This window comes from Notamacropus eugenii, chromosome 3, assembly GCF_028372415.1.
Source record: "Notamacropus eugenii isolate mMacEug1 chromosome 3, mMacEug1.pri_v2, whole genome shotgun sequence".
Lineage (NCBI taxonomy): Eukaryota > Metazoa > Chordata > Mammalia > Diprotodontia > Macropodidae > Notamacropus > Notamacropus eugenii.
The window spans coordinates 470,200,835-470,226,494 of record NC_092874.1 but is presented as its reverse complement, the minus strand read 5'-3'; the positions used below and the strand labels follow the sequence as shown (position 1 = coordinate 470,226,494).

General features: G+C 44.2%; 1 protein-coding gene across 6 annotated transcripts in view; it reads left to right on the top strand.

Moving 5' to 3' along the window:
- The window catches only part of BBS9 (Bardet-Biedl syndrome 9), a 655,958-nt gene that overhangs the window by 79,897 nt on the left and 550,401 nt on the right, over positions 1-25,660 (top strand). For all 6 annotated transcript variants that reach the window (XR_011964809.1, XM_072598867.1, XM_072598868.1 and 3 more), the window contains exons 6-9: positions 450-624; positions 7,989-8,073; positions 11,712-11,895; positions 13,289-13,418. Coding sequence is in view for 5 of the 6 variants with exons in the window: in XM_072598867.1 (XP_072454968.1) it covers positions 450-624; positions 7,989-8,073; positions 11,712-11,895; positions 13,289-13,418 (574 nt within the window). In the remaining variant the exon portion in view is untranslated. The remainder of the gene's footprint in view (positions 1-449; positions 625-7,988; positions 8,074-11,711; positions 11,896-13,288; positions 13,419-25,660) is intronic.

Below are 25,660 nucleotides of genomic sequence, written 5' to 3'. Positions count from 1 at the left end.
CCCACTGATCCAGGATCAATCTGGGGAAGAATTTTATGGTTCCCTCACGGTCATCGGGGGGGAGGGGAGAGCACTTACTGATCACTCCGGCATCCCAGCTTCTGGATGTTCAAGTAGTGTCCCACTGAAGTCCCGTCTTTAGGCTGAAGATTTCAAAGGCTGTTGCGCTGATATCGTTGGCTCGGCCTGGCTTATCTCCTGCTCCGCTGGTCTCGCCCACCACTCTCGGGCCCCTCGGGTCGCCTCCCTGCTCCTGCGTCTTAACAGACTTACCTGTGGATGTGTCATGTCCCCCCTGGTGTGTTGGGAGGAGTTGGAGGGCAGGGGTCTCTGTCATTTTCATCTTTGTGTTCTCCTTCCCAGGATCCTGCACACAGTAGGTGCCTAATAAATGTGCAGAATTGAATGACTTGACAGTTATTTGTTTTGTTTATTTCCGGTTTCCTCAGGTCGAGATTTGATTTGTATCCAGTCCATGGATGGGATGCTCATGTTGTTTGAACAGGAGAGTTATGCTTTTGGGCGGTTTCTCCCTGGTTTCCTTCTGCCTGGCCCTCTCACTTACAGCTCCCGGACAGATTCCTTCATTACTGTCTCTTCCTGCCGCCATGTTGAGAGTTACAAGTAAGTGTCCTTTGGATGTCTCTGGAAGCATTTCCAGGTTTACGCACTTAGGTATTGGTTAGGAGCTCAAATGGGTGATTGTGAGAAATGTCACATTATTTTGGAGACTTAGCCCTGCTGCTTGTGTTTCTAGGAAGAGGAAGAAAGAATTGGAGGAGTTGGGTTTGGTGTAGATGCTACTGCTTGAGTGAACACAAATGAAGGTTTCATGTTGCTGGTAAAGGGTTCTAGTGCCCTAAGGGGGCAGAGCTTCTTTTTCCTAAGGAAATTTCCCATTCCTTAGTGAATTTTGTCTGAGAACTTTTTTTCCTAACCAGTACTACTATATACTTCAGCAGATAAGAGGGTCATTAGTTCTCAGTGAAGAAGACATGGAAGGGAATACAGAAAAATCCAGGGAGATAAATAAAAAAGTCATGGCATCCCCTCATTTCTGGCTAAAAAAGTGGTGTTTTTGAATGTGAAGGGTTGGGGGGTGGGAGGTGCAGTCACCACCTTGGTGTTCCTCATGGGTGTCGATCGATGGAACTCTTCTTAGAGGGGCATCAGGTTCCTGGTCTTGGCATTGACTCAGAAGAAGCAGTGGCTGGGCCAGCTTAGTTTAGCTGCCTTAGCCCCTGCAAATGACAACCCAAGTCTAATGTGTGAATTCCTGAAAGTTTGAGAACATTTAGGTGCAAATTGGTGCATCTATACCTTCCCTCGCCAGGTCACATGGAGAATGAAGCCCATCTGAATGCTCTGACTTTGGCTCCTGCATGAAGATGATGCTGGGCTAGTCATCAGCAGAGAGATAGCCGCTTTGAGAGTTTGAGGGAAATAGCTGTCCACCTGGCCTATGCCCATTGAGCATGGCCAGCCAGCCTTGCTTTTTGCTCTTTACACAGGGTTGAAATTTCTCCATGCCAAGGGCCTTTCTTGGCAGGGCTGCCCCCTCAACCCCCTCCCCCCTCCCAGTAAGAATACAAAGGCCTGAAGACTCCATTACTTCTGCTTTGAAATATGTGTATTGGAATTAATTGGTGGTAGTTCCAGAAGTGATGTGTTAGATGTCATCTCCCCGAGCCCCCGCTCTTCTTGGCCCTGGCCTTGCCAGCATTCCATTGCACTCAGTTCCTCTCCTCGTTTTCGCCGTTGGTTGGACTTGGTAAAAATGCATGGGAGATGGATTATTAGGAAAGGGCTTCGGGGGCTGGGTGCAGTTTATAATTTCATGTGTTTTTGTGTACAGGCCTTAATGTTTAAAACATTAAAGCTTACTTCATGATAATCATTGACGCAGTTCCTTAGTGAGTAAAAAAACACACGCACAAATGCAAGGTTTGCTCCTCTGGGCTCCCTCTGGTTTTCTGATTACTCAGAACACAGGGCAGGCCGGGTCATCAGAATGATAATTTCCCAATATTCATTTTTGAAAATTTTCCTATTCCATGCTGCTATAAGGTTGTTATGCTCAAATGCAGAATTTTTATGGGAATTATGGGGTTTGAGGATCTGGGCATGGTGGGGGTGAGATCTGATAGCTGGGGACTTTCTTTTAGAATGGCAAGGGAGACTGATCCTCTGACGCAGCCCCTTCCCTGGACAGGTGAACTCAGGAGTGTCAGGAGCATGTAGTGCTGCGCTTTGGAAGGTTTGGAGACTCCGTCCTTTTAGGGTTCCTGTGCTGTACAGTCACACCAAATGGAAGGTTACAGCCTGACCATCCACCATTGATGCTATTTCCTGTGAATTTACTTTGTATAGTTTTATAGTAGAGATGCTGATATGTCTCAGAAGGGAAGGTGGTTCTTGGGACCTGTGAGCCAAGAACTCAGCTCCCTACTTTGCTGCGCCATTGATAAGCAGTGCGCTGCTGCTTTCTCCCCAGCCTCCATACCTTGAGGTCATTTTTGACTCCTCTGTCTTCTTCACTGCTTGGATCTGGTAAGTTCTGCCTTAGAATTGCCTTCTGCATCCATCCTGTCATTTCTGTTCCTCCTGCCACCAGCTTGCTTTATGCTCCCATCCCCTTGTGCCTCTTGACTGGTACCCCTGGTTCTCATCCTTGTGCCCTTCGATCTCTCTGCCATCATCAGGTCGGCCCCTTGGACAGTACAACTTTTAGCCTGTTAACCTCCTGCCCAAAGGTTCCACTTGGCTCCCATTTCCTTTGAGATAATAGCTGTAATCCCCAGCCTGGTTTCTATATATTTCATTATCCAACCCTGTCCAATCCATTCAGCATTTATTATGCACTTTTCATATATCAGTCCTGTGGAAAGAAGGACAGCAATGAAAGCATCCCTTGGCCTCAGAGGGCTTCCATTTAATGAGGGATATAGAATACTCAGGTAACAAGAACTTTCCCAACTGGAGGGATCTGGGTGAACTTGGTATAGGAGAGGGGCTTCCGAGCTGAACTTGTGAAAGAAGCTTGGTGGAGGTGATGATGGCGTGTGTGTACAAAGGTGGGAGAAAGGGAAATGGAGTGTTGAACTCAAGGAATAGTCAGTAAGTGGGTTGGGTTGTGCTATGGTGTGTGAAAGAGAGGGAGATGAATCAGCCTGGAAAGGTAGATAGGAAAAACATGGGTGGAGCTATAAAGGCCAAGATTTGTATGTCCTGGAGGCATTAGGAAGATTCTTGAGCAGAGGAATTGCAGTTGTGTGGGTCAGAGAGTGAAGAGGCTACAGTCAGAGAGACCAAGTGCGACGTCATTACATTAGTCCAGGTGAAAAGTAATATAGGTGAGCGATGGTAGGAGTCTTGTGGGTAGAGATGAAGGGACAGATATGGGAGATATAGAGGCAGAATCACTAAGAGTTACCTCAACAGAAATGGGGAGATTTCGTGGAATAGCAGGGGGAAGGTAGATAATGAACTGGGTTTTTAAAATCTTGTTTGAGATGCTGGTGGGGCATATAGGGAGAGATGTCTGGCAGGCAGCTGGTGGTATGGGATTGGAATTCAGAACTGTGATTAGGAGGGGTGTGTGTGTGTGCATGCGTGTGTGTAGGTATACATGTACACACATGTATATTTAGCTATATGATATAGATATATATGTATATATCCAAATATATATGTGTACACATATATGGAGTATCTTTGCCAGAAGGCTCCACATGGCCTGCAGAGAGTCAGATGCAGCTTAAAATGGCTGAACAACAACAACAACAATGTGTGTGTGTATGAACTTCTGGCGTGTTTGTACATGATGCTCGTTTGTGAACAATTATGGGTAACGACCAAGAGGACTTTAAGCCCTTTGAGGGTAGGGACCGTCTTCTAAATTCCTCCAAGGTCCTCTGCTGTGTCTTGTATGGGGCTAAAACCAGAAGGGGTGCTTTAGTCAGTGTTTGTTACTTTGCACTGGCAAACCTGTTCTGCAGTGCGACACTTGGCTTGTTCAAAGAGCGCTCTGGGTTTTATAAAGCACTCTGTCTTTTTCTATATGAACTCCAGGATCTGTGTCTCTGCAGGAAGCACTCTTGTGGATGAGCACACAGATCCATCAAAGTCATAGGATCCTAGGTTCAGAGTGGGGAGGGAACTCTGACATTCCCTCCTGGATTTTCCTCTTATTTTAAAAGTGGCAAAATTAAGCCCCAGAGAACTTCAGTGAATAAGTAATAAAGGTGGGATTTGAACTGATGTCTTCTGATGCCAAATCCAGATACTTTTTCCTGCATCACATTTGCCCCTCTGCTGAAGTTATCCAGAAGTAGTGTGGAAAAGTAACTGTTGGAAACTGAGGCAAGGTGGAGTGGAAGCTGCCATCTTAGTTGTGAACTATGGGCACGTAAACCAAAAAGAACTTTTTGTTACAGAAATCTCAGTGAGAGACTTCCCATATCTTTCAGGTAGAAAGTTATGTGCCCATAATTATGTTATTATTACTAGTTGAACTGAAAATACCAATTCCCTGCATATAGATTGCCTGTTTATTTCATGGCACTTTGAGTTTTTGAAATCGAGTCTCAAAGCCATCTCTGCATCTTTGTATGTTGGAGCGACAGGCAACTTGCATTGGAGAAGAGATGATTTGAGCTTTCTTACTTTTGAATTCTGTGGCTGCTCCGTCCTGATGTGCTGTTTCTATGTTGTGACATTGGGGAGCTCTAAATTACAGGTCTGCTTTGGGCATGGGTTTCCTACAGCTCGTCTGGTCCTAGGTATTTGTGGCTGGCTGTCGGCAAGCACTGCTGTTCATTCTGGCTGCGACTGTGTTTGTGGTTGATGGGACCCTTCCTCAGAAAGCATGTGCAGAGCTCTTTCATAAGCAATCCCCCACTGGGCCTCATTATTCCTTCAGCCCTCTCCATGAGGGAATTCGAGTCTTCAGCTCATATCCCTGAATACTTTCGAGTGGTAAGGGGAAAAGAAAAGATTTAGTTATTTTTCCTAGCATCTGAATTCCCAAGCTCTCTTAGAATTGTTTTTAAATATAAAATTAGACATAGATTTTTATATGTGTTATTAGTCATTGTCAAAAAGAGGTCAGACAGCAAGAATTGCAAAAGAGATGCTATTGTCAATTTGTCATCATCCAAATTTACTGTTTGTTATAGTTAAGCTATAAAATCCTGTTCTGATTTATCTTCCAGGAAGAGAAATTGATCTGGGTTTGGAAAGCAGGACTGTCTTTTGGCTCTGGCTCCAACTGGAGTTTGGATTTTGATGAGGCCACTTTAGGGGCTTGACTCAATTGAAATAATAACTCTTTGTATTTACACAGAGAGTTTCTAAAAGCCCAAGGAACTTTAAATTTTCAAACAATTGTTCATCAGTCCTAGAATCACCCTATGATAGGTCTGTGGTCAAACTTAGGGAATTTCTGAGTTGGAAGGCATCTCAGAGGCTCCCTGTGCCCATCAAGTGGTCATCCTGAAGATGCCCCTGACTTCCTGAGGCAACCCAGAGTCTTAGAGAGGACTGTTGTACATGAAACTTAGACCTGCCTCTTTCACCTCCTGCCCCCTGTACCTGCCTGTGCCCTCTGGGCTGAGGAGAGCAAGTGTGACTTCCGAGGTATGGCAGACTGGAAGGCAGCTCTCAGTTCCCTGCTAAGTCTTTTTTCCTCCAGGTTTATCCACCATTTCTTCTATTCCTTCTCCTGTGGTATAGCCTCGAGGACCTTCACCATCCTTCCTGCTCTTCTCATGGACTGTTCAGCTTATCCACACACTTGCTAAATTGTGGTTCCCAGAGGTGAAATAATATTTGAGATATTGTCCACCTAGGCCATAGCCCACTGGTATTGTCACATACTCTTTTGTTCTAGATACTGGGCCCCTGTCAGTGCAGTCCAAGACTGTCATGAGTATAAGTGTCTTCCCTTTAGGACAGGTAGAGATGAAACATTGAGAAAAGTGGGTGAGGCCAGAGAAGTTAGGCGCATTCTGGGCTGCCCCTCTCCTCCAATCCTCCAGCCCACCTTGTTTCTCTTAAGAAAGATGAAGAAAGCATTTACTGAACACTTCCCTGTGTGCTGGGCCAGTGTTACTAAGTGTTGGGGATCCAGAGACAATCAAGCAAAGTGGTCTTTGCCCTCAGGACCTTGCCTTCTAGCAGGGGAAGGCATCCAGTCAAGGGAAAGTGGAGGGATGGTGTGGGCAGAAGCACACACCTAGAACCTAGCACCCAGAGGCAGGGGGAGGCCAGGATGATGGAAGGAACATGGTGGGTGCCCCAGGTGAAGGAGTGGTGGTGATGGGACATGGCAGGTGGAGGCTAGGAAATGTGGCCTGCCCATTTTTAGTCAGCATTTGTGGGACCTTTTGCCAATTTTGAGGCCTATGTAACATTGTGAGGAGAGGGGTTGTGCTTTCAAATAAAGAATGGATTTTCACAAGGAGCTTGTGGACTGTCTCATCTCCTGTGCCTGACATCAGGGCTTTCCTGGAAAATGGAAAGAGGCTTTAGCCCGTGGCATTGGAAGGATAATGGCAGTGATGGTTTAGGCAGCCCACTATGTACTCATTCAGGCCCCTTCTGGGGGCACTGTTGAACTTTTCCTGAGCATTTTGGGATGTCTCCAAGCCTCACTTCCTAGTCCTGTGGATGTCTTTGACATGGCATTGCCTATTAACTTGGGGAACTAAGGATGTGCCACAGACAAACCAGGCTGGCAGGCAGATGCGGACAGGGAATTCTGGATGTAATGTTATTTCTTGCCATGTAGATCTTGTTGTGTCATGCAGCCTTGGAAGTAAATGCTACCACAGTTGTCCTGGGACTTAAAGATACCAGTGTGAACATGCTGGAAATTGACCAGCAGTGCTGACAAATGGTACACTGGCTTCTCTTTTCTCCTTATGTTTGAAAAAATGGGAATTAGAGTGTTGGAGAATGCTGAGTGATCGGTGATCAGGACTGATTTTATTTTTTTCTTAGCCTTTTCTCTTGGTTTGGGTGAAGTAATGGGAGAGAAGGTAACTCCTAAAGTTGTACTTTTGCTCCTTATTCCAGTGGAACAAGGTGGGTGTTATACCAACCCGATAGGTAATGATGCTGATATAACTGAAATGTGTGGCTGAAATGAATAGTTATCAAATCAAACAGTTACTCCCTCCCTGTCTCCCATAAGTGAAATTATCCCAGGAATGATATGAGCCCAACATCCTTGGTGAAGGAGAAGGTTCAGATAATTGAATCCCAGTTCTAGGGCTGGAAGGGGCTTAGTGGGGTCATCCAGTCCAACCCCTTGCTCTTACAAATGAGGGAACTGAGCCTCAGAGACGCTAAGTAACTTGTTCTGCATCACACAGGCAGTGGTGAGGGCCACCCCTATGGACTGGTCAGTTCCTCCTAGAATCTCTGCGTTAAGGAAAATGCCCAGGCTGCCATATCTCCATCCTGCTCCAGGCTCCCTGACTCTTGAGATGTCATCCGCCCTATTCCCGTTTTGTCTGTAAGCTTCTTGAGGATGGGGTGGGGAGTGTCTTTCTGCTTTTATAGGTATCCCCAGCACTTAGCATGGGTGTCTAGCATACAGAAAGCACTTGATAAATGTTTGTTGACTCACTGATGACTGACTAAGCCCTGTGGCAGCTACCTAATTTAGTCTCATGATGCATGTTAGCACCTAGAATACGAAACATTACAACTTATAGCATAAAATTTTACCACTTCCTAGTGAAAACCCTAATCGTGATTTATAGGCAATTCAGGGTCAGACTCCTTCCCTTATTTTAGTTGTTTAAATGTAGGATTTTAATTCCTGAATATGGTTTTTGACATTTTATTCTTATGGCCTCATAAAATTCAGTGCTAATGCCATTTCTGACTTTCCTTTCAAAAGACACCTGTACACAGGCCCAGGTTCCCATCTGTCTGCATCTGTATGCTCAGATGCATTTTTGTCTCTGTCTTCCAATCAGGTACCAAGTACTTGCCTTTGCAACTGATGCAGATAAAAGACAAGATACGGAACAGCAAAAACTTGGCTCTGGAAAAAGGCTGGTGGTGAGCAAAACCTTTTTTATTTTATAGGTAGCATTCATCAGTGAAGGATTAGGAGGAATGATATTATGCTCATTGTTGACTGACATACAGTAGATGCAGATCATTGTGCCTGTAAATAGTTAATTATCCAGCATTGATTAGATACCTGTTGGGTACTGGGCACTGTGCCAGACCGTGCTTACATTCCACAGGGGGAAACAGCAACACATCCTCAACATGCACAAAGGTGTGCGAAGCATCATTGTCTCTGGGGGCATGTCACCAATGGCTTCATGTAGGTCGAGAAGGTGGCGTTGATGCTCAGCTCTCATGGATACGTGTAGCCTGAACATAGGCATGGAGACAAGGATGGGTGTTGTGTGTGAATGAAAATAGGAAGGCCAGTTTAGCAGGCTGTAGTGTGAGTGAAGGGCAGTCCTATCAAGGAAGGTAGTTAGGGTTTTAGACGCCCCAGAGAAAACTTTCTATTTGGTCCCAGTTATTCTGATGATACACGCTGGCTTTCCTACACTGGGTGAGACTTTGACCTCTTAGGGCTCCAGGCAACCCTTTCAGATGTAACATGCTAAGGAGGGGCTGACCCACCTTAGCAGCATGCGTTTCCTCTCCTGAGGCTTCCCTCTATCATTGAGATAGCATTTTCATCCCTCTCCGTACCCTTAGCACAAACAGGTCTCATTGGAGCAGGGTGTCATGGTCCAATCTGAGCTTTAAGAAAATCACCTTGATATTTGTGGGAAGGATGGATTAGAGAGGGGCAACATCGACAGGGGAGTGATTGTGCCTGGTGCTCCCTGGTTCTACTTACTTTAGTCTGCATCAGTTCATATGGGTCTTCTTGGGTTTCTCTGAATTCCTCAAGGCTCTGGTTTCTTAAGGCACAATGATGTTCCTTTAGGCTCATGGATCAATCTGCTGGGTCACTCCCCAATCATTGGTTAATTTTTTGCACTAAGTACTGCTGCTGGGGTTATTTTATCAGATGGAGGGTCAGTGTTCTTTCCCATGCACCACATTACTACCGTCCTAAAGAAAGCCCGGAAGGCTCCGAATAAGGCAGTGGAAGCAATCACAGGATTAGAAAATATGACCTGTGAGGAAAAAAATCAGAAGAATTGAAATTATTTATCCTGGACGAGCTTCAGGGGTGACCATGAAATTGGATTAAATCTTATCCTGAGGAATTCAGGTTAGATTTAAGGACATCCATCACTGAGCACTGAAGCGTTTTACCAAGAAAGTGATGGATGCCTTTTATCTGGACAAATCAAGTCATGTTGATACGAATAAAGAAATGTGAAGAAATGTTTTTCTTTCTTCAGGGATGTTCTGAATCATGGGCCTTGTTCCCTGGCCTGGGACTGATGAGTCCAGGGTCATCCTCGGACCCTGTGTGGGTCCATTCCCTGACTCCTGGGAGGACACCCTTGCCCCAGACCCTTGTCTGACCAACTCTCACAATGGAGGAGAATGACCTCCACTGGTCTGAGAGCCTTGTGCTCACCTATGGGCTTGGTCACATCAGAGTCACCGAGAAAACGAAAGACTCACTCCTCCATGGCAGGCTGAATCACTGGGAATGACCTGATGCTTTCATAATTAGTAACAGCAGCAATAAATATTTCTGTGGCACTTTGAGGTTTAGGAAGTGCTTTCCTCCTTCTGTGACAAGTCATCATGCCCATTTACTATTGAGGAAACGTCTCAGGTGGGATTTGAACCCAGGGCTCCTGACTCCAAGCCCAGCACTTTTATCTGCTGTATCACACTGTCTCTTTTGTGATAGAAAGGTTTTAGAGGAAGCTTCCAGACAATCAGATGGAAAGGGAATCTCTGGGTCAGTCTTCATTAAGTCTGAGGATTGCCCAGTTAGTTTTTGTGAAGGTGAAGGAGACAATGCCTTGATTCTGCAAACCCAGGGTGCAGCTCCGCAGAGAAGCCCCTCCACTGAGCCCCTTCCTTGGCCCCTAGGGATGCTCTGGTAGACCTAGTCAGTGGAGGGGTGGGGTGGGGAGTGTGGTAGCTCTGTCTGGCTGCCCCCAGCCTGACTTCTGGCACATTTCCCTAATCCCAGAGCCAGGGCTTTCCTGACCTTGGGTCCCCTCCCCACAGCTCAATCTCCAAGAGTCAGAGTGGCAGCTTCATCTGGGCTGGCGTGGGAGGCTCGAGGCTGTGGCAGTGGGCTTCTGCCTCTCAGCCCTCAGGGTAGGGACACGTGGCCTCCTCACAGATGCTCTGGAGGCACCATGTGTGGTTCTTCCTGCTGACTCTCACCCAGGAAGCAGCACCATGGTCAGCTCTGAAAGCTGACATCATGGGAACCTTCCAGTTCCCTCCTTCTTTGAGACCTAGCCACCTCGAGGCTTTCTTGGCTGTTCTGTAGCATCCTTGACTTTGCTGCAGATCAGAGGCTCACAATGCCCAGGCCTCTAGGCCTATGCAGCCAATGGGGCCTGAGGCTCTCCTCTAACTGTTATTGGCATGATAATAATGATGATCGTTGGTGACAGGCACATGAAAAGAAGTTATGAAAGGGAAAGAAAGGTGGTGGTGAACAAGAAGGTGGGCTGCTCCCACTGTCCAAGGGAGGGACAGCTGATGGGCAGCCAGTGTCCCTCCTCTGCTGGTGCACTGTCCAGACCAGGACAAGTAGAAGACTGCTGATGCATTGGGCGGATGCCTGGTGGAGAGCTTCAGGGAAGTTGTGTGGGATGGACCTGGTAGGGCTGTAATCTGTACTGTTGGATGAACTGCCCTCTGGCTCCAAATGTTATCTCATAGGACCCTTGGCTCGGCCCCTCAGGTCAGTACTGGCCTATCATCCCCACTTTAAATGAGCTCTAAGATGCCCAGTGACTTGCTCAGGTCCTGTGACCAGTGTGTGCCAAGGCTGGAATTCTAAGCCTGGTGCTCCTGACTCTGACCCCAGTCCCTGCTCACAGAGGGTGCAGTCCAGTGTTTCTCATCCTCAGTCCTTAGCTCGCCTGCTCTGGCCCAGTGGGTGCCATTTGCACTTACTGACATCCATTCTGCCGGCAATGGGCATTCTCTCCAGTGAACACCTCTCTTCATAGGTGGCCAAGAGCAAGCCCTCATTCTTGCGTTCTGCACTTTTGCTCTTGTCTGGATTTTCTCGATTCTGTTTGACATACTTTTGTGTACCCTATGGGTACGATGCCTTCACTTGGACAAGTGCTCGTGGCTCTGCTGGAAGGAAGCAGCAAGCTGGTCGTCAAAGCAGACTCTGGGTGGGTGCTCAGGTCACGGAAAGCACAGGAAACTGGCCCTGCCCTGCAGTCTATTTTTAAACCCAGTCAAGAAGTGCCCAAGGGCGCGCAGTGTGGGGTTTACCATTGTAGAAAAGCAAAGGGAACACAGAGAGGAAGCTGGAATTCTCCAGGGACTGGAAATAATTGTTCTTGAAACTCTGGACATTGAAACTTTTCTGGGAAATGGAGAGACCCACAAGGCCAGGTCTAGCAATGGTCTGTAACCCCAGGGAATGAAGTGCAGAGGTCGGTGGGCCATGAGGTGGCCTCATGTTTGCTCGGCCTCAGTGTGCTTTCTGGCGCAGATGGCACTGTCCCTGCTCTGTTGGCTGCCCATTGCATTAGCTCACGTTCATTGTTTCTTCAAAGGTGGATTGGACTTTGAACATTGGTGAGCAAGCGCTGGACATCTGCATTGTCTCCTTTAATCAGTCGGCTTCCTCTGTGTTTGTGCTTGGTGAGAGAAACTTCTTTTGCCTTAAGGACAATGGGCAGATTCGATTCATGAAGAAACTGGACTTCAACCCCAGCTGTTTTCTCCCATATTGCTCAGGTGGGTTTCAGAAGAGGTGAGTGAATGAGTGAGTGAATGCGTGAGTGAGTGAGAGAGAGAGAGACAGAGAGAGACAGAGAGAGAGAATGAGTGTGTGTGTGTGTGTGTGTGTGTGTGTGATGGTGTCTCTGTGCTGAGACTGTTTTCTCTAAATAGAGTAATAACCTTTTCTCCTTCAAGGCTATCAGAACTCAAATGGAAGTTTAGCCTTTTAAATTGAAGAAGAAATTTGATTTAGAGTACAGCTCTGCTGCTGCCTGCTATTTTCCTTTGTATAATATGATTTAAAAATTAGCCTTTGGTGGACATTCATATTTCCATAGTAGAAGGAATGTTGTCTTGTTAAGACGAGCAGGTACCCTTCAGGCAGGGTCAATTCCTGTGATGCTCAGTTCTGTGTCTTGCCCCCAGCCAGGACTTGGGAAGTCATTGCTTCTGGAACATTGCCAGATGACCAGGAAGTCCAGCAGTCTCCACGCAAGGGAGATCACCTGACTGTGGGGCTGGAGTATGGATGGTTGGCTAGGAACAAATGCTGTGCCAATTCTTTGGGAAAAGTCTTGACTTGTAGGCCTTCACATGGGAAAAACAGACCAAACTGTGTCACAAATAACAACTCACATTTGTATAGCATTTTAGAGGTTCACAAAATACTTTCCTCACAATAACCCTGGGAAGGAAGAATCATTGTTCTCATTCTACAGATGAGAAAACTGAGGCCCAGAGAGGTCAAGGAACTAGATAGCAACTAGGTGATGCAGTGCATAGAGCACTAGGCCTGGAGTCAGGGAGACCTGAGTTTAAATCTAGCCTCAGACACTTCCTAGCTGTATGATCCTGGCAAGTCACTTCATCCTGTTTGCCTCAGTTTCCTCATCTGTAAAATGAGGATAATAACAGCACCTCTGCCACCTGCCCCCACGGCTTTTGTGAGAAGCAAATGAGATCATATTTGTAAAATGCTCTAAACCTTAAAATGCTATGTAAATACTCATTATTGATGATGATGCAGCTTTCCCAGGGTCATGTAGCTTATATGCAGAAGTGCCGAGACTTATCAGAAGTATAACGTTAATCCAAATGACTGTAGTTGATAGAGGGCTTTAGCAGTCACAGCATGCTTTGCACATGCACTCTGTTTTGATCCTCAGCATGACTCTGAGGCACAACCTCAATTATTTTTGAGTTATTATAAGTCAGTAAGTTATGGGCTGTTGCTCTCAGCCTCGGAGGGAAGTGTTAGATGTGGGACTACAGCCCAGGTCTCTGCTGACTCCAGGTCCAGCCTTCTGTCCTTCCCACCTCGCTACTTTGCCCTCTGACCTGCAAGGCCGGCAGACGTCCTGTCTTTCTTTTTTCCTCAGAACTCTGCTTTTCTGTGTTCTACCAACAGTGTCAGAAGGAGCCATCAATACCCTAATTGGAAACCACAGCAGCATGCTACACATTTACCAAGATGTGACCCTGAAGTGGGCCACGCAGCTTCCTCATGTCCCTGTCGCGGTGAAGGTGGGCTCTTTGCAGTAAGTGTTTCCTTCCACTCATCACTGGGGTGTGGGACGGTCCAGGACGTAAAGCCTGCAAGAATTCTGCTATCTCATGCAAGCTCTTTTGGACATGTAGTTAGTCACAGCAGTTATTAGGAAGGCAAATAAGTGTCTTTCATTGGAGGGAAGGATGAGAAGCCTGTACAAAGTACCATGAGCTTTGTGGATTTCACAGTTTCTGATAAAAGAGATTTGCTGCAAAAACTGGGATGAAAGTGGCTTAGGTTTCAAGAGAATTGGTTTCCTCATGGAATATTTCCTTTAGATCACCAAAGCAAAGAAGCCTTCTGTGTGAGTTTGTTTGAAGTAAATAGTATTATTTGGTCTTATTCAGAGGTTGATGGAATCTCAGATTGTTCCACTCCAAATCTTGTTTTAAAACTGTTTTATGAATTTTCAATGGAATTTTTATATTGCACGGTCCATTTCCAAACAGAACTACAGAAAACTTTGTGTTTAAGATAAGTCAGATATAAGCAGAGCCATCTTGGATATAACAGCAGAGAGACGCTCCGTCCAAGCACTAACTTTCAGAAGAGAGAAACCAAACAGCTTGGTGATAGCCAACTTGGTCATTTTTCTAGATACTCATGAAAGGTAGGGATTAGATTTTGACCATGAACCATTAGGTGCCTTAGGTTTAGATTTAGAAGTTATGTGACTTGGCCAGTGTGTATACATAATTAGCTTTGTCGTGGACACTGTTAAAATGAATGAAATAACCAAAAGTGGAGTCCTTGAAATCTTCACATGCATTCCGTTGTATGATCATGAACTCTAATTTTTATTTTAAAGAGACAGGTCCAATATCAGTTAGTAAAATCCTTCTTCTTTCCTTCCCTTATGTCAGACACAGGTGATCTTGGGGCCTATCTCCTTCAGAAATGAAGTTGAGAAAAATAAAAATGTTAAGAAAAATTTACTTTTCATGGCTGCATTCATTATTATTAAGAATCACAAATGCTATTTGCCAAGTATTCAAATTTAAATTCTAAGGTTAATGTAAATTTTGAATTAAAAAGAAAAGGTAAGCTACTATAAAAATCACTTGCATTAATTTCACCATGAGCTAGAACTTGGGTATTTTCATCAATTTTGGTTTAAGTCATGAATCACATTTTGTGAACTGGTAGGTATTTGGCAATCCCTATAGACCTGCTTTTGGCAGATCAAATTTGAGAAAAATTTTGTTTAACAAACTCTTCCAAATGTACCTTAGTTTGTGAAGAGTAAACATTCTGTTGCTGTATACTTTACATCATCATTCATGTTTTTCCTTTTAATCAGTAGCAGCTGTGGGCTGTCATGCACTCTCATGTGGTCTTAGGAAATGGATCAGTGAATGGGGAGCCTCTTGTGACCCATGGCATCCAAAGTAGATTCAAATATGAACAAAAATTGATGAATCTCTAACAAGATTCTCCACTGCCCCTGATCTTGTCCCTTCTAAACATAAAAGAAGGAGTTCAAGGCTTTGGAATTCAGAGATCCCAATTGTGGCACAGCACAGCCTGGCTAGGCCCTGCCCTCCAAGAGGGTGCCAGATGAACTGAGCTTAGAGCTCTGGGCCGGTGTCTGGGGTCTGTGGGTGAGGTCTTTTGTCAGTCTCAGGTAGCAGTCCATGGAGGCTGACTTCATTGGCACCGATGGGGATGGCATCAGGCATCAGTAGAGGGAGTGCCAAGACACAGAACTGTGCAGTGCTGAAGGAAACTGGAGGAGAGTCATTGTGATTCACTAATCCCAAACAAGGATTGATAACACAGGTCTGTAGCATTTGAATTCTTGGAGTTTTAACAGTTGTGATAAATATATTCAGACAGCGAGTTTACATATGAAGGAAATGATTACTGTTTTGTAATGTTTCCTTTGGATAAATAAGAAAATGATGAGTCTGAGACCAGTGGATGCAGTTAGACTTTCTGATCCTGAGAGTCCCCTTCCTGTTGGGTGCCCCGGGCTCTTTGGTCTCTTCTGTCTCCTTCTGGCCTGTCTTGCTTAAGGTGTCCTTAACTGGCCATTGTCTGTTTACTTTAAATATAATTTTAAATATTGACGGGTAAGGTAAAGGGGATTGGGACCAACCACCCTCATTAATGGAATCAGTCGACTCTGAATGGGACTGTCATCTTTAAGTTTCCTGGTTTGGGAACCAGGGTCTCCAGACGCTCTTGGAGTCTGTGACTGGAACTAGTTAAGTGACTGTGGGTGAGTCACGTAACCTTTGTGAGCATGTTTTCCTCATCTGTAAAATGGGGATGATAATAGTTGGAATAATCATAGTTGTCCTGCCTGCCTCATATGGTTTATAGGCTCATAGATTTAAAACTGAAAGGAAATGCTGAGATCATCTCATCTAAGTGTTCCATTTTATGTAGATGAGGACATTGAGGCAGAGGTAAATGACTTACCCAAGGTCTTTTCAGTAGCACACAGTAGAGCTGTGGTTACAGGTCTACTCCTCTACTTCCAAATCCAGTGTGTTTTTTTCCCCAGTGTGCCACACTGTCTCACTTACAAACATGAGCTGCTATTGGTATAACAGATGGTGTTAACAGCAAAAGTTCCACTATAATGAAAATATTTTTCAGCTCTGGCTGGGGCCCAGGGCCCCCTTTCCCTTTTGTCACAGAGAATTCTCTAGTTTGTATAACTGTGAATAAAATGAATATATTTTTCCAGAGCCTATATGTATAGCCACGTACCATAATGAAAAATATTTAATATTTCATATTTCATTCTTAGTCTTTTGTTTCTCTGCTGTACTTTGTCTGGCATGTTGCCTCCCTCTTTCTCTTCTCTCTACCTCCTCATGAAGCTTTCCCTCCCTCTCTACCTCAACTGCTCATTGGCTTTTTCTGAACAACACTGTATGGTCTGGACCCTCTTTCATTCTAGACTATCTCCTATTGTTTGTTCCCTACTTATCTTGATAGAAAGTCCCTTAAAGACAGAGAGCCTGTCTTACACCTTTTGTATTTGTAGCTCATGTAGCCTCTTAGCACATAATAGAATTGGAAGTAGAACTAGGATGTGAAGCTAGCTGGCATTACAGATCCTCGATGAACCTGTGTTGGCTTTTAGTGATCACTATTTTCTTTTATAAGTTCTCACAAACCTTCTCTTTAGTAATGCAATCAAGAATTTTCTCTGAAAAATTCAGCCAACCTTACAGGCCTGTAGATTGAAGAATTCATTTTCTTTCTATTCTGAACCAAGAGGACTCAGTTTGCCCACCTCCAGTCTTCCAATCGCTCTCTTCCTCCATGGTTTTCCAAAGACCTCTGACAGCAGTTTGGTGTAGCCTTGGCTGATGCTTTGGACTAGAAACCCATGTTCCATTTTCTCTTATATAAGCTCTTCACTTCTTATATCTGTCTTTCTTTCCCCAGGCCTCTGCCTCCCTTCAATTGTCCCTAAGAAGAACCACCTTGTCCCCAGTTCTTTAGTTGTCCAGGACTTTGGGTTTCCTCTGTTCCTTCTGGTGGTTATCTTTGGCTCCCAAATGAATGGCCACAAGGAAGGATCAGTCATCAGGTTTGATGGATCTTGGGAGACTCTAGTTGCATTCTGGACCCTTTTCCTGGGAAAACACCATCTCCTGATTCTTCATGTCAGGTTGACATATGGCACCTTGGTATCTATCCCTTGGCAGGGAATTGTTCACCACCACAACTTTGTTTTCTTTCTATGAGTTCTGCTAGGTTTCCTCTCTTCTGCTAGACCTAGCAATATCTTAACAGTGGAGATTTAAAAGATATTTTTTCCTCAGTGAGTCCATCTCAGCCCTTGTGTCCTTGGGACAGTGGTAGGTCTCCATGGTTCTGGGGGAGGCCCTGTGTATCCCCTTCCTTCTCCATGGGACAGGTGTGATGTGGGTCTGGATTCTCCTGTGTCTTGGGCTCATTTTCTTTTCTTGTTTTCTTCCCTGTTCTTTGAGAGAACACATTGTTCATTCTGGAACACGTGAGAAGAGACATTTCTTCATTCCTTTCACCTCCTTGCGTTTCCGTATATACCATTTATAAGTCACCAAATTATACACCAGTTTTATGTTGGCAGACTTCTGGGAGAGACTGTCCCCTCACTGTAACCTGGTTTTTCTGAAGACTCATGTTCTGAAAGGAGAATTGTTTTTTACTCAATCAATGACAAGTGTTTATTTGGCACCATTTTTTTTTTCTTATGTGTAAGACACAGTCCTGGCACTGGGATACAAGTACAAAGGACAAAAAGATTCCTGCTCCTGAGGAACTTACATTCTAAAAGTCAATAACTAATTTGAGTCTTGTGAAAATACTTTTTGGAAGAAAATATATTGCCTTTAGAAAAAGTAGTGTTTTGAAAGGTCATCCTTATTCCTTTCTTCCCCTTGCCCCCCCATCTCTAGCTCTCTCTGTCCCTTCTCTCTCTGTCTCTGTCTCTCTCAGTATACACACACACACACACACACACACACACACACACACACACACACACACACACATTTATATATACACTTACTTGATGAAGTCACGTTGTGACTATGATCACTCTGTTATATTCAATTACTTCTTTTCTAGAGTCACCCTATGGAGCTTTGTTAATTATTAGGAACATTTGGTAACTTAAATTTGGAAATTACCTATAATCATTTAAATTGTTATTTTACCCTCATGAAATGAACAAAGAGGAGCCCTTTAAAAATGGTAGCTGCTGCTGCTTTGTTTCCTTTTCATATTGAGATTCCTTCTATCAGATGAAATGTCCAGTTAGTGTAGCCTTCTGTCTGACCCCTCAGGGACTTGGTGCTGTTTTCATTTTTCATGGAGTGATGGGAAATGCAGTGTCCTCCCATCTCACCAGGAGTACAGCACTAAGTACAGTTCCATATTGTTCAGCCTTGGGTAAAATTCCAGGGTAAAATTGATGAATTTGCAGCCAGAGATTTTGGAGACAAACTAGAAAGAAATACCACGAAAGATAAGTAGGCGCTCTCAGAATGTTGGTCAGATTTGCCCATTTCTGTTTTATAAATTAAATCTTTTAATAGTGGAATTCTCCTTATTACCACTTATTTCCACTGTAAACCTTCTGTAGGCTTGTTGGCAGTGGAACTGTGAACATCCCCTGAATCTGAAATTTTCAAGGAGGTATAAACTTCTCTTCTAGTAGGAATGAGATCTTAGTGGCTTGGATTTCTAGTGACTTATTCTTGAAATAGCATAGGACTTAATTCAGTGGTAGAGATGTGTACCATTAGGACTAGGGTTTGACGTTGTAAACATAAATAAGTCAAACAGCCCCCTGTCCTTAAGAATCCCTTTGGCTGTTACTGTGAATCTGACTCTTGCATGTTGACCTGGAAGGAACCTCAGAGGCCACCTAGCCTAATCTTTTCATTTTACATACAAGGGAAAGGAATATGACTTGTCCAAAGCCACACAAGTGTATGTGAAGGGAGTGAGGGAAATTTCTTCTCAAGTCCATGGCCCCTCTGAATGAGTTAGGCTGAGTTAGGATTCATCCTCCCCACCCCTCGTCTGCAGGGACAGTGATGGTGGCATGAGACCCGACAGTGAACTTGAGTGTGACATGCAGTTGGGTGGTGATCTTCCATCAGGGTGTATCTTTTGATCAGATAGTGTATACAAACTCTGAGCTGTGTCCTGAATCTTGTAAGAGCAGGAGACGGTGCTCTTTAGGGAACTGCAAACTTCTCTGAATGGCCCCAACTTCTCCCTGAAACAGGGGCTCCTATCTTTAATACCAATATACTTCTAAGGATAAGAATCATGAATAATGATGAGGCATAGGGGTGCATGGTGGGAGTGAGCAGGCTGGCATATCACATGCAAGGAATGATGATGGAAAAGAAGAGTGGAGTCAAGAAAGACACATCAGAGCAAAAAAGAAAGTGGGCTGAGCACTTGCAAGAGCAGCCAACAGGGAGGCTCTCCTGGGGTCCCTGCAGTGGCAGCAGACAGAGAGGTGGACCCCTATTGGTAACAGGGGAATTCCCCCACAGTCATCACACAGGAGATGCTGCCGTCTGTGCGCGTGAGATCCCAGGATCATTGATGTTCTGTGGAGGTTCACATGTAATGTTTTCCTGTTAAGATAGGCTGATAGGCCCTTGGTGCCTTGGGTGGGCAGTCTCCCATAGGGCATGGGCAAGATTCATATAGTAGGGGCTGGTAGGATGGACTGCGCCCTGAACCGCTGATGGTCCCCTTCGGGACCAACTGCAGACTCTCAGGTTCAATAGACTTGGAAGCGGATGGTCTGGGGGAGTTAGCAGCTCTTTACTGTGTCATCCTGGAAAAATCACTTGAGCTGTCTCTGTGTGACCTCATTGCTTCTGCAGAGTTGAGAAATAATATTTATGACCCTCCAATGCAAGTGTCAGAAACAATCTGGATGCCTGGAGACTGGGGAAGTGGGGATTCGGGACATGCAGAGTTGGATTGAAAATTTTTCAAGTTCTACCCATGAAGGGTGAGCTTTTTTCCTTTTAAATTAATTATTGGAAGTTTCTTAAAACTCCTCCTGTATTAAGGAGGTGGCATAGTTCCTAATTATTTTGTTGTGGTTGTTGTCATTTCAGTTGTTTGGAGTGGTTTGCTGTTTCCTTCTCCAGCTCATTTTATACATGAGGAAACTGAGGCAAAGAGGGTTAAGTGACTTGCCTAGGGTCACACAGCTAATAAGTAGTGTCTGAGGCAGTATTTGAGGTCAGGTTCTTCTGATTCCAGGCACTGTACCACTTAGCTGTCCCATACCTAATTGTTGTGCTAAGCTATTAGAATCAGATAGGGAATGGTTTAGTGCAGGTGGAGGGTGTTCACCTCTAGGTAGTCACTTCAGTGTCCTTTGTCTGTAGAGAATTCTGGGACTCTTCCTTCAAGGCCTTACTTGGTGAATGATCTCATTTTTAGCAGTATAGACCTCAGCCCATCTGCAGCATCCCCTCCTGCATCCCTGTTGTCCACGTTCTCCTAATGTCCCCCTAATGTGCCTTCTTCTAGGTGTTGGAACCCTTGGTACCTGAAGCCCTGTGGCCTCTGGTTTTGTCTCTCTCATCCCTCACTCTCCCTTCCCTTTCACTGCTTGTTTACTTTGGGATCCTCCATGTTCATCTGACCTTGCCCTGCTTCCTGCCAGCTGCTTACTTGTTGGGCATGTGCCCTAACCACTGCTTACATCACCTCTCCCCACCCTACCCATCCTCCATGGCTTTCTGCTGCCCCTTGGGTCACTGCAATCTTGCTTTTCATTTTTCCTCCCCAGGAAACACAAACTGAATAAGAGGAAGCTGTCAGGGCCCAAGATACTTTCTTGTTTTTCTGGGGGCTCACCAGCTTTTCCTTAGAACATTCCAATGAAACCAAAGGATGGAGTGCTTTTGTCAACACTTTAACAGTTTCAAAGGGCAACCTAGATATTAATCATGTGCGATAATGTCTCGAAGGTTTGTTCCTAAGTTTTGTATCCAAATATCTGAAATCCTCTGGATTTCGAACTTAAGTACCTTTGAATGAGACAACAATGAAAGATCCAGCAGATGTAGTTGGCCTGTCGATAACATTTGGAGGGTCGGCATTCCAGAAAATGCCCACTTATTTTTCATTGCAAAGGAAAGAAATCTCTTGTAAGTGGTTGCATTAGCTTTGTGTCAGCATCCCAACAAACTGAAGCCACACAGGACAGGTCTCTTTTAGCACCACATAGTTGGAGTTCCATTTCATGCTTCCTTTCCAAAGAATTTCTCTTGTTCCACAACATTAGGTGAGTGCCTGTTATTTCTTGTTAATTGTGGGACTTTTCTGGGATGTGTGTATTTTGGGTGACTGTGATTGGAAGTGAAAATGTTTTACTGTCAGGACTGAATATTGCAAAATTTCAGGTGCTACAATTTGTGGCAGAAGACAGAAGAGTTTGTCAGTAATGGCACAAACACATGTAAAGTAGGTGGAGATCTGCTGTTGGAAGGAACATTTCTCTGTTGCCAGTGAATGGGGGATGGCTTTGGGGCAGGAGACTCAAGCATCTGTGCTGTGGTCACAGGAACACATCTTTTGATGGCAACATTATCAAAATAATTTAAGTTTAATGAAAGTATGTTTTTATGAGTTGTGTATATATGTATATACACACACACACACAAATAAAAGCCAAGTCAAATTGGGGTGGTGGTGGAGTAAAAAAAAATCCAGTCATTTACAGCCTGTTCAGTTTTTGGGGTCCTCCAGATGCTAAGAAAAGCTTTGTTCTCCATCCCAGTTCACCCCTGTCATTCAGTGTAATTGACTGACATTACCTTAACCACTCCATTAAAAATCACTCAGTAGAAAAATGGCAAGATGGAGCCCTTATATACTTTTATGGAAAAAATATTGTAGGTTTTTAAGTTATAGTTGAGTAGAAATATTTGGTCATTGTGTGTGCGTGTGTGTGTTTTGTGTAGTATTATAAGCTCTAGAACAGTGCCACTATGTTGCCCCCATGACCAGACCAGGTTTCTGGTTTTTTCTGTTATTGTAGAAAACTTGGATTTCTTCGTGTTAACTGAAATGAGTCCCTGTTAAGTGGATTCTGCTTGATTTCCTTAACCACCCTGCCCTGGGCCTCCTCCAGTGGCGTCCCCTGATCCCAGAATTGTTAGTGGGTCCTCCCTCTTGATGTGATTGTGTAAATCTATATACTTTGTACTGACCTCTCCATACCGCTGTTGTATCTTCCCTGTAGAACATCGAATCTTTGAAGGCAGGAACCTTTTGTCATCGTAGCCTTTGTGGTCCTGGTGCCCCCTGGCACACTGCTGTGTGCTTTGTAAATGCTTGTTGAATGGAAATTAAGGATGGAATAAGGATGATATCTTAACCCTAGGTAGTTTTTTTTTATAGTATTAAATTAGAGTCGGCATGGTATAATGGACATTATGGCAGAATCAAGAAAAGATGCATCTTGAAATCCTGCCTCTGCCCCTCCCTGGACAAGTCTGCCATGTCTTCTGGGAACCTCAGGCCAGGTGGTGGGTAGGTGGTGGCTGAAGAGGCGTGGGATCCAGCCACCAGTGACACTGACAGCGTCCACCAGTCTTTTGTTGCTAGGCAGGGATAATGTATAGAAAGTCCTTGCTTTTCCTTCCATTTTTTTGAATGACGTTTATTATTTCAAAAATCTTTTTGGAGATGTACATATCATTATTCTGCAAATGCACTTTCATTTGTTGTTCTTTGTGGAAATTGACTTAAGCAGAATCAGTTGTTGTGGAATTTGCCTTTAAGTGATTAGGATTCTTTAAAATTAATTTTTCTCTCTTGCCAAAGTAAACTGAACTTGTTCTGAATTGAGCTATTGAATGATGAACGTTGTGTTTGGCTTCTTGGAAATGTTATCATTTTAGCCAATTGCCAGGACAAAGTTCATTATTTGTTTCTAGTTCTGTCTTTTAAGGAAAGAAAGTTCAGGGAGAGAATCCCAGAATTTTGGTCATTAAAGGTTCTCTGGGAACAGCCCACTTAAGCCCTCCCTCCTCAGTTTTGCTTTACTTCTAGTTTTCACCTTGCTTAGGCTTTAGGATCTGATCATAGGCAGACTTCAGCTTCTTAAAAGAAAGACATTTTTCAAGGTTAAGGCATTTTAATTCATTCTCTGTTGTTTTGTCCTTGTGAATTCCTGAAACTGAAGGTGCTTTGGGAAGCCACCTTCCCATTTTCACTGTCACTGACTTTTCTGGACTTCAAAAGCATTTTCCTCCAAAACCTGATTCTCACCTGTCTGGGCACCCCGTTTTCCAAAGGTGTTTAAAGCATTCATTGTCTCCATGGTTTCTGTCTTTGTTACAAAGAGAAACCTCTGACCATCGATTTATTCATTATTAGCTAGCCTAATTAATGAATTATTAATTAGCCAGTAGCTTTGTGTCTTGGGTTTTTCATTCATCACAATATGAAATACTTTCAGTTTCCTTGATATCTCGCTTCTTCATCTGGGCTTCTGGGGATGGATTTCATGGGGCCTGCAAATTTGGATGGGAAAACTGATATCTTTATTTCAATGGAATTGATTTCTGTTGTAGCTCTGTAATTTATTTTAAATATTTAAAAGCATAATTCTGAGAAGGGGCCCGTATGCTTCTGTAGCCTGCTCCAGGCTTGTGATATGAAAAAAGGTGAAATGCCTCTGCTTGAGAGGACTCATGGGTTTCAGACTTAGTATATGTCATCTTTATGAGGGCTTCCTTCATCATTATTTTAGATTCTATTAAAATATCTTTTTCTGTCATTTAAAAATGGATTTTGACTTGACTTGGGTTGACTTTCCCTAAGCCCTTTGTAGCGGGCCACAGATTCTTAGATGTTGCTTTCATCATGATAGGTTCTACTGGGAGTTCATGGCTAATTCTAATCTCAACTTAGCTGTGCCTTATGTTATGTGAAACTCTTTTTATATTCTTGTAAAAATATATACTATAGCTCTACACTGGTTACTGATGTCATAATAGGAATGTGATAGAGCAAGAGCGTATAGTAAAATATATCCTAGAAAACACAGAGTGTCCTGGTGAATTGACAGACTCGGGTTCCAACGTTCTTAATGAACAAAACTGCCAGTCTCAGGGATCATCGGAATAGAGAAAGTTCAGAGCTGGGTGGAAGGAGGGGAGTGAGAAAAGATGTGGGTTAAAGTGGAAGGTGATTCTTGTGTTCTATCTTGACATCGGCCTGCCTGAGAGGTACCTGGCCCTGGCCTAGACCTTGAGATGGGCACTAGAGAGTCTCACATGTGGTTCCTTTGGGTGATGGTGACCATCAGCTCATGTCACTTTATCTCTGAGATGTGGCACTTTCATCTGTTCTTATAATCAGTACTCTTCCCTGTGTGGGAGCTTCCTCCCTCTGCAGGTTTGAGATTCAGTAGTTAAGCCCTTAGGGCAGCTAGGTGGTGTAGTGGATAGAGCTCTGGATTTAGAGACAGGAAGACGAGTTCAGATCTGGCCTCAGACACTAGCTGTGTGACCCTGGGCAAGTTCCTTAACCTTCCTTGCCTCAGTGTCCTTATCTGTAAAATGAGTTGGAGAAGGAAATGGCAAACCCTTCCAGCGTCTTTGCCAAGAAAACCTCAAATGGGGTGATAGATAATTGAACATGACTGAATGACTGAACAAAGTTAAGCCCTAGGGAGATGCCGGAGGTCCACGGAGGTGAAGTCTGATTCCACATTGGGTAAGAATATGAGGCAGAATTTGAGCCCAGACCTTGCCAAACGGAAGCTCTGTGCTCTGGCCTCATCCCCTGGTGTTTGTTGTCTGCAGTTTCTCTACTTTCTTCAATTTGGTTTAGGGCTCCATTAATCTGCAGCATCTTGTAGAGCAAGAGGCTCACCACCTCCTTCTCCTTTCTTCATCTGTTTTTCCCCTTTGTTTTGTCTTGTCAGCTGTGCCTTTTGGTGTTGCTTATCTATTCTCTGGGTTTTTTAGTTTGGTGGAGTTTAAGAAACATTTGGCTTTTCTTGTCCAAAGAGTAAATGGAGTTTTTCATGTAACAGCATTTTGACTTTGAAGAAAAAGTGTGGGAGCCTAACATAGGGAGGGAGGAAATCAGGGTAGTTTTAGCTCCCTATTACAAATGAAGAAACTGAGGCCCAGACAGGTTAGTTAACTTGCCTAGTGTCCTGTAGGCATCTTGGGGGTGTAGTGGATAGAGCACGAGCCTGGCATCAGGTGCCTTCCATTTCAGGCAGCTAATGGAGACATCCCCAGCATCTGCAGCTTTCATCTAGTACCCATCTCCGTCCTCTGCTGACTCACCTGACTGTTTCCCACCAAGGACATATAAACAGGCTTGCCATGGCAGGATTATAGGCAGAGGGCCCTCCCAGGTGCCCTCCACGAGCTTGTTTAGACCTCCACTTGTGGCTTGTTTATGATAGGAAATGAAATAGAATTCAGTAGTGTATCTTGAATCTGAGGCCTTACTACTTTTGTTGCAAACAATGGGGGAAAAGACGAAGCCCAGTAAAATGCATATTTCTTTTTCTTTTTCTTTTTTTTTTTTTAGACAAGAAACTACATTTTACTGAATGGAACCATAGACACCAAGAAACCAGTATCAATATTAAATTAATGCTTTAAATGTCTTAACATGTATAAAGGAAATAGATGACTGAACTTTAAGCAATGTACTAGTAGTAAACAAGTAATATGCGTAGTAATATACTAGTATTGAAAGACT